The sequence below is a fragment of the Pristiophorus japonicus genome, chromosome 17 (genome assembly GCF_044704955.1).
Source record: "Pristiophorus japonicus isolate sPriJap1 chromosome 17, sPriJap1.hap1, whole genome shotgun sequence".
NCBI lineage: Eukaryota > Metazoa > Chordata > Chondrichthyes > Pristiophoridae > Pristiophorus > Pristiophorus japonicus.
In genome coordinates this window covers 80184404-80199083 of record NC_091993.1, presented here as the reverse complement: position 1 = coordinate 80199083, position 14680 = coordinate 80184404, and the positions used below count along the sequence as shown (strand labels likewise).

At 56.8% G+C, this 14680-nt stretch overlaps 1 protein-coding gene across 1 annotated transcript in view; it reads right to left on the bottom strand.

Moving 5' to 3' along the window:
• Window positions 1-6576, bottom strand: part of LOC139227816 (bridge-like lipid transfer protein family member 3A) — a 181259-nt gene extending 174683 nt beyond the window's left edge. The window contains exon 1 of the mRNA XM_070858884.1: window positions 6421-6576. Coding sequence (XP_070714985.1) covers window positions 6421-6464 — 44 coding nt within the window. The 5' untranslated portion in view covers window positions 6465-6576. The remainder of the gene's footprint in view (window positions 1-6420) is intronic.
• Window positions 6577-14680: the final 8104 nt, after the last annotated feature.

The window sequence follows — 14680 nt, the reverse complement described above, 5'->3', positions numbered from 1 at the left end:
CCCCCACACACACACTGACCCCTCGCTCCCCCCCCACACACACACTGACCCCTCGCTCCCCCCCCACACACACACTGACCCCTCGCTCCCCCCCCACACACACACTGACCCCTCGCTCCCCCCCCACACACACACTGACCCCTCGCTCCCCCCCCCCCACACACACACTGACCCCTCGCTCCCCCCCCCCAACACACACACAGACCCCTCGCTCCCCCCCACACACAAACAGACCCCTCGCTCCCCACCCCCCCCCACACACACACAGACCCATCGCTCCCCACCCCCCCCACACACACACAGTCCCCTCGCTCCTCCCCACACACACACACACACACACACTAACCCCTCGCTCCCTCCCCACACACAGACCCCTCGCTCCCCCCCACACACACACACCCCTCGCTCCCCCCACACACACACCCCTCGCTCCCCCCCACACAGACCCCTTGCTCCCCCCCCACACAGACCCCTCGCTCCCCCCCAACACACACACCCACCCCTCGCTCCCCCCCAACACACACACCCACCCCTCGCTCCCCCCCAACACACACACCCACCCCTCGCTCCCCCCCAACACACACACCCACCCCTCGCTCCCCCCCAACACACACACCCACCCCTCGTTCCCCCCCAACACACACACCCACCCCTCGCTCCCCCCCAACACACACCCACCCCTCGCTACCCCCCAGCACATACACCCCTCGCTCCCCCCATCACACACACCCACCCCTCGCTCCCCCCCAACACACACCCACCCCTCGCTCCCCCCCAACACACACCCACCCTCGCTCCCCCCAAACACACACCCACCCCCTCGCTCCCCCCAAACACACACACTAATCCCTCGCTCCCCCCCAACACACACACTAACCCCTCGCTCCCCCCCCCACACACACACTAACCCCTCGCTCCCCCCCAACACACACACTAACCCCTCGCTCCCCCCCCACACACACTAACCCCTCGCTCCCCCCCCCACACACACTAACCCCTCGCTCCCCCCCACACACACTAACCCCTCGCTCCCCCCCCACACACACTAACCCCTCGCTCCCCCCCCCACACACACACTGACCCCTCGCTCCCCCCCCCACACACACACACTAACCCCTCGCTCCCCCCCCCACACACACACTAACCCCTCGCTCCCCCCCACACACACACACTAACCCCTCGCTCCCCCCCACACACACTGACCCCTCGCTCCCCCCCCACACACACTGACCCCTCGCTCCCCCCCCACACACACTAACCCCTCGCTCCCCCCCCACACACACTAACCCCTCGCTCCCCTCCCACACACACACTAACCCCTCGCTCCCCCCCCACACACACACACATACACTGACTCCTCGCTCCCCCCCCACATACACACTAACCCCTCGCTCCCCCCCACACACACACGAACCCCTCGCTCCCCCCCACACACACACTAACCCCTCGCTCCCCCCCCACACACACACTAACCCCTCGCTCCCCCCCCACACACACACTGACCCCTCGCTCCCCCCCCCACACACACACTAACCCCTCGCTCCCCCCCCACACACACACTAACTCCTCGCTCCCCCCCCACACACACACTAACTCCTCGCTCCCCCCCCACACACACACTGACCCCTCGCTCCCCCCCCCCCACACACACTGACCCCTCGCTCCCCCCCCACACACACACTAACTCCTCGCTCCCCCCCCCACACACACTGACCCCTCGCTCCCCCCCCCACACACACACTGACCCCTCGCTCCCCCCCCACACACACATACACTGACCCCTCGCTCCCCCCCACACACACATACACTGACCCCTCGCTCCCCCCCCCACACACACACACTGACCCCTCGCTCCCCCCCCCACACACACACACACACATACACTGACCCCTCGCTTCCCCCCCACACACACACTGACCCCTCGCTCCCCCCCCACACACACACTGACCCCTCGCTCCCCCCCCCACACACACACTAACCCCTCGTTCCCCCCCCCACACACACTAACCCCTCGTTCCCCCCCCCCCACACACACACACACCCACCCCTCGCTCCCCCCCACACACACATTAACCCCTCGCTCCCCCCCCACACACACACGGTAACCCCTTGCTCCCCCCCCACACAGTAACCCTTCGCTCCCCCCACACACAGTAACCCCTCGCTCCCCCCACACACACAGTAACCCCTCGCTTCCCCCCCCCCACACACAGTAACCCCTCGCTCCCCCCCCCACACAGTAACCCCTCGCTCCCCCCCCCACACACACAGTAACCCCGCGCTCCACCCCCACACACAGTAACCCCTCGCTCCTCCCCCACACACAGTAACCCCTCGCTTCCCCCCCCCACACACAGTAACCCCTCGCTCCCCCCCCACACAGTAACCCCTCGCTCCCCCCCCCACACACACAGTAACCCCTCGCTCCCCCCCACACACACAGTAACCCCGCGCTCCACCCCCACACACAGTAACCCCTCGCTCCTCCCCCACACACAGTAACCCCTCGCTCCCCCCCCACATACACACTAACCCCTCGCTCCCCCCCCACACACACACACACAAACCCCTCGCTCCCTCCCGCACACACACACTGACCCCTCGCTCCCCCCCCCAACACACACACAGACCCCTCGCTCCCCCCCACACACAAACAGACCCCTCGCTCCCCACCCCCCCCCACACACACACAGACCCATCGCTCCCCACCCCCCCCACACACACACAGTCCCCTCGCTCCTCCCCACACACACACACACACACACACTAACCCCTCGCTCCCTCCCCACACACAGACCCCTCGCTCCCCCCCACACACACACACCCCTCGCTCCCCCCACACACACACCCCTCGCTCCCCCCCCACACAGACCCCTTGCTCCCCCCCCACACAGACCCCTCGCTCCCCCCCAACACACACACCCACCCCTCGCTCCCCCCCAACACACACACCCACCCCTCGCTCCCCCCCAACACACACACCCACCCCTCGCTCCCCCCCAACACACACACCCACCCCTCGCTCCCCCCCAACACACACACCCACCCCTCGTTCCCCCCCAACACACACACCCACCCCTCGCTCCCCCCCAACACACACCCACCCCTCGCTACCCCCCAGCACATACACCCCTCGCTCCCCCCATCACACACACCCACCCCTCGCTCCCCCCCAACACACACCCACCCCTCGCTCCCCCCCAACACACACCCACCCCTCGCTCCCCCCAAACACACACCCACCCCTCGCTCCCCCCAAACACACACACTAATCCCTCGCTCCCCCCCAACACACACACTAACCCCTCGCTCCCCCCCCCACACACACACTAACCCCTCGCTCCCCCCCAACACACACACTAACCCCTCGCTCCCCCCCCCACACACACTAACCCCTCGCTCCCCCCCCCACACACACTAACCCCTCGCTCCCCCCCCACAGACACTAACCCCTCGCTCCCCCCCCACACACACTAACCCCTCGCTCCCCCCCCACACACACACTGACCCCTCGCTCCCCCCCCCACACACACACACTAACCCCTCGCTCCCCCCCCCACACACACACTAACCCCTCGCTCCCCCCCACACACACTGACCCCTCGCTCCCCCCCCACACACACTGACCCCTCGCTCCCCCCCCACACACACTGACCCCTCGCTCCCCCCCCACACACACTAACCCCTCGCTCCCCCCCCACACACACTAACCCCTCGCTCCCCTCCCACACACACACTAACCCCTCGCTCCCCCCCCACACACACACACATACACTGACTCCTCGCTCCCCCCCCACACACACACTAACCCCTCGCTCCCCCCCCACACACACACTAACCCCTCGCTCCCCCCCCCCACAGACCCCTCGCTCCCCCCCCCACACACTGACCCCTCGCTCCCCCCCCACACACACACTGACCCCTTGCTCCCCCCCACACACACACTGACCCCTCGCTCCCCCCCACACACACTAACCCCTCGCTCCCCCCCCACACACACTGACCCCTCGCTCTCCCCCCCACACACACACTAACCCCTCGCTCCCCCCCCACACACACACACATACACTGACCCCTCGCTCCCCCCCCCACACACACACTGACCCCTCGCTCCCCCCCCACACACACTGACCCCTCGCTCCCCCCCCACACACACTGACCCCTCGCTCCCCCCCCACACACACTAACCCCTCGCTCCCCCCCCACACACACACTAACCCCTCGCTCCCCCCCCCACACACACACTAACCCCTCGCTCCCCCCCCACACACACACACACATACACTGACCCCTCGCTCCCCCCCCACACACACACTAACCCCTCGCTCCCCCCCACACACACACTAACCCCTCGCTCCCCCCCCACACACACACACTAACCCCTCGCTCCCCCCCCACACACACACACATACACTGACCCCTCGCTCCCCCCCACACACACACTAACCCCTCGCTCCCCCCCCACACACACACTAACCCCTCGCTCCCCCCCCACACACACACTAACCCCTCGCTCCCCCCCCACACACACACTAACCCCTCGCTCCCCCCCACACACACACTAACCCCTCGCTCCCCCCCCACACACACTAACCCCTCGCTCCCCCCCCACACACACACTAACCCCTCGCTCCCCCCCCACACACACACTAACCCCTCGCTCCCCCCCCACACACACACTAACCCCTCGCTCCCCCCCCACACACACACTGACCCCTCGCTCCCCCCCACACACACTGACCCCTCGCTCCCCCCCACACACACTGACCCCTCGCTCCCCCCCCACACACACTGACCCCTCGCTCCCCCCCCACACACACTGACCCCTCGCTCCCCCCCCACACACACACTAACCCCTTGTTCCCCCCCCACACACACACTAACCCCTCGCTCCCCCCCCACACACACACTAACCCCTCGCTCCCCCCCCACACACACACTAACCCCTCGCTCCCCCCCCACACACACACTCACCCCTCGCTCCCCCCCCACACACACACTAACCCCTCGCTCCCCCCCCACACACACACTAACCCCTCGCTCCCCCCCCACACACACACTAACCCCTCGCTCCCCCCCCACACACACACTGACCCCTCGCTCCCCCCCCCCACACACACACTAACCCCTCGCTCCCCCCCCACACACACACTAACCCCTCGCTCCCCCCCACACACACATACACTGACCCCTCGCTCCCCCCCCCACACACACACTGACCCCTCGCTCCCCCCCCCCACACACACACACACACACATACACTGACCCCTCGCTTCCCCCCCACACACACACTGACCCCTCGCTCCCCCCCCACACACACACTGACCCCTCGCTCCCCCCCCCACACACACACTGACCCCTCGCTCCCCCCCCCACACACACACTGACCCCTCGCTCCCCCCCCCCACACACACACTAACCCCTCGCTTCCCCCCCACATACACTGACCCCTCGCTCCCCCCCCACACACACACACACACACACTAACCCCTCGCTCCCCCCCCACACACACACACATACACTGACCCCTCGCTCCCCCCCCACACACACACTGACCCCTCGCTCCCCCCCCCACACACACACTGACCCCTCGCTCCCCCCCCACACACACACTGACCCCTCGCTCCCCCCCCACACACACACTGACCCCTCGCTCCCCCCCCACACACACACTGACCCCTCGCTCCCCCCCCCCCACACACACACTGACCCCTCGCTCCCCCCCCCCCACACACACACTGACCCCTCGCTTCCCCCCCCCCACACACACACACACTGACCCCTCGCTCCCCCCCCCACACACACACACTGACCCCTCGCTCCCCCCCCCACACACACACACACACATACACTGACCCCTCGCTTCCCCCCCACACACACACTGACCCCTCGCTCCCCCCCCACACACACACTGACCCCTCGCTCCCCCCCCCACACACACACTGACCCCTCGCTCCCCCCCCCACACACACACTGACCCCTCGCTCCCCCCCCCCACACACACACTAACCCCTCGCTTCCCCCCCCCCACACACACACTAACCCCTCGCTTCCCCCCCACATACACTGACCCCTCGCTCCCCCCCCCACACACACACACACACACACCCACACACTAACCCCTCGCTCCCCCCCCACACACACACACATACACTGACCCCTCGCTCCCCCCCCACACACACACTGACCCCTCGCTCCCCCCCCACACACACACTGACCCCTCGCTCCCCCCCCCACACACACACTGACCCCTCGCTCCCCCCCCACACACACACTGACCCCTCGCTCCCCCCCCACACACACACTGACCCCTCGCTCCCCCCCCCCCACACACACACTGACCCCTCGCTCGCTCCCTCCCTACACACACACACACACACACACACACACACGGACAGGTCCCCGCGCTCCGGCTCCTACCTGGACAGGTGTTTGAGGATTTGCTTCTTGATGAGCCCGGCCATGCTGTACTCGGCTCCGGAATCCCAGCCCAGCGGTCAGTCAGGCCTTCAGCGAGTCCCCGCCGGCTCGAGCCATGACCCCGGGCGCCCGTTGGTTGTTTGGCTGTCACCCACTGGCGCCTCACCCGCCGCGGAAACTCCGCCCACTTGGGCAAGATGGGCAGTCGGGGCGGCGCGGGGGCGGGAACAGCACTGCGCCACCTGCTGGCCAGCGCTCGGAACCGCAACCCGGCCAATGCAATGCAATACGGTGTCCTTCAATAAAACATCTTGTACCTGGGCTCAAGCACACGATGTTTGGCACAGTTTCTTGTTGTTGAGGGATGTTTGCTTTCTTTAAAAAAAACTTTAATTTCATTGCTTCCCCTTCAACCTTCGCTCCTGTCCTGAAGGTCATGACTCTTTGCATATTGTTCTAAAGGCACTGGCTCCCCCTTGTGTCTCTCCCAAGTAGCATTCTTCATGTGTGACTTTAGACATAAGTGGTGTCCTGTCCAAATAGAATTTTAATTTAATTTGTTAAGTTTCCTTTAAACTTTTTGTTAAGCTACAGTTTTTATTGTTTGTGCCCTTTAAAAAGGAGGCACATGCTGAACTTTAATTAAGCAATTGCCGGTGTTAAGAATCAGCAGGCTAAGTATCAGAATGAAGAGGTAAACCTGGACCATGCCTTCAAGTAGGCACTTCAAGTAGGATAGTGATCAGAAGCAGGCACCGTAGCTAATTTCTCCTCCCCTGACTTCAATGTGTGGCGACTGGTGATTTAACTATTATCCAGCATTGGTGGAGGCTGTGAGCAAATCGCTGACCCTCTGGGGCACAGCTATTAAATTGCTTTTTAAAAAGAGTTTATGTCTGCTCGTTACCATCTTCTGCTGTTCTTAAATCTAGCCTGCCACTACACCAAGGTAACCCCTGAAAGCCAAAGATGCCAGGTGCGTGGCTGTGCTGGAGTATCATGAGCCTGTTGGCACACACGTGGCCCTCATCTCATGGCTTTTGCATCATAGGATGGTCTGGAAGATCCAGATCCAAAGTCTTTGGCTGAGGGGTTACGCAACCTCTGGCCAGCAAAGTCTTGATGTTCACATGCCAACGGCAACTCCTGCTGCTCACTTGTGCACTCTCCTCTGGTTCATTCTCTAATTCCCCAGGGTCGATGTGTTCAAAGTGTTACGAGGGAAGGATTGAGTGAGTGACACACGTAATATATCAGGGACTTCAGGTTGTTCCTCCAGCACATTTATAGGGCGAAAAAGGAAGAGATATTACAGTGGTGTCCTAATGACAAAGAGTGCTTCTATAACTTCAGTGGAAGGAGTAATATGAGGGTTTCATGATAATGGTTTGCTGACAGGTAAGGTGGGGTACAATTAGATAAGGAAGAGAAGCAGAACTTCATCACGAACATTAATTAGCACACATCCTCCCACTTCCGTTTTTCTGACATCATCTGTGTTCTGCTTCCCAAGGATTTGAGAGGGTGAAAGGTTGGTGGTTTGTGGCAACACCACATGTCTCAGTTCTCTCTTGACTGTTAATGGCCATCCAGCCTTTGAGAAAAATGCAAAATATCTTTCTACACCACAACATGCAAAATCCCAGGTGCCCATATAAGGGTGTGATGACCAGGGCCTGCACCAAGCAATTATATCAAGTTTGAGGCTTTTTGTGGAATGAATACATGCAAGCATGAATGCTGGGGTGTCAAAGGCACAACAGTGCCTCATGTGCAATGAGGGTTTGTGTGGGGGGTAGAATCAGTGTAAGTGGCAGACATGCTTAGCACAGTATATCACTGGACAATGTGACTGGCTCTTTGTAAAGTCCTGTCCCTGCAGTACAGATTCACACGAGGCACATACTGGAGTCAAGGTCACTCAGGACCTGCACCTTTATTACACAGCTCTCGAATGCCACACTTGCCTGAGACCTGTCCTTATATACCTGTCTGGGACAGGTATCCAGTGTCTCCTGCAAGTGCACCCCTGGTGGTAAGGTAAGCTTGTGGTTACAGGTCATCTCTAGTTACAGTCATGTATAGCATGGTAAGATACAGTTATGTACAGTAGTGTGAGATACATGACATCACCCTCCCCCAAGGTCTTATTGTCTTTATAGGTTCAGTCTCTCAGGTGGTCTACGCTCTCGCGTGGAGCGTCTTAGTTGTGGTTCAGTTGTTTGCCTTGGTGCCTGTTTTTCTTTCGGTGTGATTGCTGGTATCTCACCTGGGCTGTCTGTTTCGTTCAGCATGATTGTTGGTGTCTTGCCTGGTCCATCTGTTGGGATTGCCCTTTACTCAGGTTGTTCCCTCTGTCTGTCCACCAGGTATGGTGTGAGTTCCACATTGTAGTCTGCCTCTGGTTCAGCAGTGTTGTTGGTAAATCTACTTTTGACTTGGTCGACATGCCTCCGGCAGGTTTGGCCATTGTCCATTTGTACCACCAGTAGCCTGTTTCCTTCCTTGCCTGTTACTGTCCCTGCAAGCCATTTGGGACCACTGCCATAGTTTAGCACAAACACTTTGTTCCTATCTCATTCCACCTCCCCCTCGAATTTCGGTCATGGTACTCGGTTACCTTACGGCATTTTGACTCAACGATTTCATGCATGTCTGGGAGGATTAATGAGAGCCTTGTCTTCAAGGTCCGTTTCATCAATAGTTGCGCGGGGGGAACTCCAGTCAATGAAAGCGGACGAGATCTGTATGCCAGCAGCAGTCGCGACAGGCGGCCCTGCAGCGTGGGACCTTGGATTTTGAGCATGCCTTGTTTAATGATCTGCACTGCTTGCTCTACCTGGCCATTGGAGGCCGCCTTGAACGGTGCCGTCTTAACGTGATTTATGCCGTGGTCACTTATAAAATCTTGGAATTCTGCGCTGGTGAAGCACGGACCATTATCACTGACCAATATGTTAGGAATGCCGTGTGTTGCGAACATGGTTCCAAGGCTCTCCACAGTGGTGGAGGTGGTGCTCGAGTTTAAAATGGTTCATTCGATCCACTTAGAAAATGCATCTACAACTACGAGGAACATTTTGCCCATGAATGGGTCCGCATAGTCTACGTGCACCCGCGACCACGGTTTGGTGGGCCAGTGGCTCAGGGGGGGCCTCCCTGGGGGCATTACTGAGTTGGGCACAAATGGTGCACCGTCGGACGCAGAGCTCCAAGTCCGCGTCAATGCCAGGCCACCAGATGTGGGATCTGGCTATGGCCTTCATGAGAATGATCCCCGGGTGCTCGCGGTAGAGCTCCCGGACAAATGCCTCTCTGCCTCGCAGAGGCATAACTACTCGGCTGCCCCACATCAGGCAGTCTGCTTGTAGTGACAGCTCATGCATGCGCCTATGGAAAGGTTTGATCTCCTCGGGGCAGGCATCGCGAGCCTCTGCCCAGTCACCAGTTAAGACACATCTTTTTACCAGGGATAACGTGGGGTTGCTGGTCGTCCAGGCTCTGATTTGGCAAGCCGTCATTAGCGAACCTGTGGACTCAAAGGCATTGATTGCCATGACTATCTCACAGTCCTGTTCGTCAGACCCTTCCGTGGTCACCAGGGGTAGCCTGCTAAGCACGTCGGCACAGTTGTCTGTGCCTGGTCTGTGCCTTATGGTGTAATCGTAAGACGCCAGCATGAGTTCCCACCGTTGAATGCGCGCCGGGGCATTGGCGTTTCTTACCTTGCTCTCGGACCGTAGGGACGTGAGGGGCTTGTGGTCGGTTTCTAATGCAAACTTGGCCCCGAAAAGCTATTGGTGCATCTTTTTGACACCGTACACGCACTCGAGCGCCTCCTTCTCCACCATTCTGTACCTGCGCTCCGCCCACGAAAGTGACCTGGAGGCATAAGCAATAGGTTGAAATTTACCCGCACTATTGACATGTTGTAAAACGCACCCAACTCTGTACGCTGACGCATCACATGTGAGAATTAGGTTTTTACCTGGATCAAAGAAAGCCAAAAGACTGTTGGAACACAGAAGGTTGCGTGCCTTATTGAAGGCGCGTTCCTGGGCGTCTCCCCAAAACCAATCGCACCCCTTTCTGAGTAGCACGTGGAGAGGCTCCAGCAGTGTGCTTAAGTTCTGCATAAAGTTTCCAAAGTAATTGAGTAGCCTGAGAAAGGCGCACAGTTCTGAGACATTCCGGGGCCTGGGTGCCAGGCGAATTGCTTCGGTTTTGGACTCTGTTGGGCGGATTCCATCAGCGGCAATCCTTCTGCCCAAAAATTCAACCTCGGGCGCGAGAAACAGGCATTTGAATTTCTTAACTCTTAGGCCTACCCAATCCAACTGCTTTAGTACTTCCTCCAAATTGCGGAGATGGGAGTCGGTGTCCCTGCCCGTGCTAAGTATGTCGTCTCGAAATACAACCGTCCCTGTGATGGACTTGAGCAGACTCTCCATGTTGCGCTGGAATATAGATTGGGCATCGATTGTCCATGAAAAGGCCTCGATGTGTGTTGATGGTGGTGAGTAGCTTGGACTCATCGGTCAATTCTTGCGTCATATACACAGATGTGAGATCTAGTTTTGAGAAAAGTTTTCCTCCAGCCAATGTGGCAAATAAGTCCTCTGCTCTTGGCAGCGGGTATTGGTTCTGTGGGGAGACTCTGTTTATGGTAGATTTGTAGTCCCCACAGATTCGTACGGATCCATCAGGCTTCATGACTGGGACGATGGGACTTGCCCAGTCGCTAAATTCCATGGGTGAGATAATGCCTTCCCGCAGAAGCCTGTCCAGTTCATGTTCAATCTTTTCCCTCATCACATCGGGCACAGCTCTAGCCTTGTGATGGACCGGTCTAGCATCCTGTGTGATGTAGATTTTGACTTTCGCTCCTTTGAAGGTGCCCACACCTGGCTGAAAGAGATGCTCAAATCGACAGAACTGTTGAGCAGGAGGTCCGTTCCTCTGACGACATGGCATGAACATCATCACATTTCCAGTTTAGTTTTGCCAGCCAGCTTCTCCCCAGTAGTGCTGGGAGATCTCTGGGGACAAGCCACAGGGGAAGTCGGTTCACTGTCCCTTTTTTGTGTGACTGAGAGCATGGCGCTGCCGAGGACTGGGACGATTTCTTTGGTATAGGTCCTTAGTTTGGTGTCGACCCTTGTGAGTTTTGGTCTGTCTCTTTTGTGCGGCCACAGCTGTTCAAATTGTTGAGCGCTCATGAGAGATTGACTCGCTCCCGTATCCAGCTCCATGTTGATGGGTATCCCGTTGAGTAGGACCTTCATTATTATTGGAGGCGTCTTGTTGTAGGAGCAGTGGCCATTGATCGTGTTGACCCGCTGTACCTCGGTGTCCCGGTACTGTCCCCACCATCTTCTGGTCCACTTTCCGACCCTTCTGATTCGTATACCAGCCGAGCTGCCGTTTTTCTGCACATGCGGACCAGATGCCCTGTATCGTCACAGTTTCTGCAAACAGCATGCTGAAATCGACATCCCCTTGATGAGTGACTTCCCCTACATCTCCAGCACAGACCGCTTCCATTGTTTCCAAAGGATGAGCTGCGTCTGGCTGATCTCTCTTGAGCTTCTCTCAGTTTGTAGTTGATTGCTCGCATTGTGGGTTGATGAGGTGTGAACGCCCATTCATGTGGCCCTTGATGGCTTCTGGTGCCACTGCCTGCTGTTGAGGGCCTGCTTTCCTGCCTTTGTCTGTGTGTGGGGGTAGCGGCTTGTTTCATGCTGTGAACCCCTTGTTCCGATGTTTTGTTTGTTGTCGTACCCACAGTGTAGATCAACCTCGTCTCTTCTTCACCTGCCAGGAATGTCTGTGCAACCAGTGCTGCTGCCTCTAGGGTCAGGTTCTTGGTCTCTACGAGCTTTCGGAATATGCCTGCGTAGCCTATTCCTTCAATGAAAAAGTCTCTCAGCATTTCTCTCCTCAGTTCATCGGAGAACTCACATAAACTAGCCAACCTCCGAAGTTCCGCCACGAAGTCAGGTATGGACTGGCCCACACAACGTCTGTAGTTGTAGAACCTGTGTCTGGCCATGTGTAGGCTGCTCGCTGGCTTCAGGTTGTCTCTTACCAGTGTGCTCAACTCTTCAAATGATTTGCTTGCTGGTTTCTCGGGTGCCAGCAGGTCCTTCATTAAGGCGTAAGTTTTCGAGCCACAGCTGGTCAAGAGATGGGCTCTTCTCTTGTCTGCCTTATCGTCACCTAGCCAGTCTTTGGTTACAAAGCTTTGCTGGAGCCTTTCTATAAAGTCCTCCCAATTATCTCCAGCATTGTATTTTTCATCTGAGCCGTTTATCGCCATTCTGTGGATTCTGTAATCCCATAACTCGTCGCCACTGTAAAGTCCTGTCCCTGCAGTACAGATTCACACGAGGCACATACTGGAGTCAAGATCACTCAGGACCTGCACCTTTATTACACAGCTCTCAAATGCCACACTTGCCCGAGACCTGTCCTTATATACCTGTCTGGGCCAGGTATCCAGTGTCTCCTTCAAGTGCACCCCTGGTGGTAAGGTAAGCTTGTGGTTACAGGTCATCTCTAGTTACAGTCATGTATAGCATGGTAAGATAGTTATGTACAGTAGTGTGAGATATATGACACTTTTCTTACTTTGTCTGAACTGGTAAGGTCATTAAAGTTCTTTCTATACTACTGGGGTTTGGATGGTTAAACTGGCACTGACCACCTCTTTCCATTCTCCTGGGCAATTCTCCTTCGAGCCCTGTACTGCGCCGCGTCAAAGAGACTCTCTCTTCTCTGCCTTACTTCCTGCAACAGCACTTCTACTGTTCCATCTGCAAACCTGGGGGCTCTCTGCCCTCCTGCAGACCTGTCAGATACCTTCTTTGAACTTTGTCATCATCATAGGCAGTCCCTCAGACTCGAAGAAGACTTGCTTCCACTCTAAAAATGAGTTCTTAGGTGAACTTAGGTGCAGCAGAAGCAATGGCGATAATGCTCGCTCCTTTAAGTTGCTGCAAGCCTTTAATTGCTGCAGTTGGAAACTATTTCTTGCTCCCAACGACCAATCTGGAGCATGCTGCCACCTGATGCTTGTCCAAAATATTGCAACAAGATATCCCCAGAACGTCCAGCAGGATCAGCGGTTATGATGGTGGATAGGCACGGTTCATGCTCTGCCATACTTCTGGTCAGGCTCACACCCAATTGGTAAATCCAGGCTCACATATGTACTATGGTCACTTTGGTGAGGCACTGGAGAGGATAATCACCCATGGAACTGTACCCAGCGTCAGTCATAGCCGACAGATGACAGGAAAAAAGAAAAGAGAAAAATCTACAAAATACGTTTTCTTCTGGCCATTTATGGATTGCATTGGCAAAGGTCTGAGAACAGGTCACCTGCCTGGCTAACCAATTGACTGAGGAATGCCATGCATTGCTTGGTGGGGGACTCAAAATTTGGGAGAGGAACATATTTTCATTTCTCGAGTTCTACTTTGAAACATTCAGCACAACAAGCCTATGGTTCCATTGATTCCTTCAGTACCTCGCCCAAATAGCCATTACTCAAACTTGCTGAGTCATGAGGTGGGGGAGGTGGGGCAGGGTTGGTTGGGTGTAATGCGTATTTTACTGCTGTGGAAGTTTTTCAGTGCACAAATAATCAAAAATGATTGATAACTAGGATACGAGCAGTAAACCTATCAATAAAACAACATTATTGCGTAAAACTTCCTTATTCTTGTTCTCCAAATCCCTTGCAATAAAGGCCAACATGCCATTTGCCTTCCTAATTGCTTGCTGTACTTGCATGCTGTCGTGTTTCCTGTACGAGAGAACCAAAATCTCTCCCAACACTAACGTACAATAGTTTCTCACCATTTAAAAAATATTCTGTTTCCTATTCTTCCTACCAAAGTGAATAACCTCAAATTTCCCCACATTATACTCCATCTGCCACCTTATTGCCCACTCACTTAACCTGTCTATATCCCTTTGCAGGCTCTTTGTGTCCTCACAACTTAATGTAATGTATTTGCTTCATGGATTCTTTGCATAAGAATTTATAGCAACACATTGCTATTAAGAACTAGTTGGTTTAGTAACAGTAACGATAGCAGTGGCACCGGGGCTCTACAAAAAAGCGGTAATCTAATATGCGATTGTGTGTGGAATGACTGAATGACTTGCATTTTATTAGGCCTGTTTCATCTAAAATTAAAGAAATAAATATTGCAGAATATGATAGTTTGTCACTTTAATCTTCCAGAAGTGA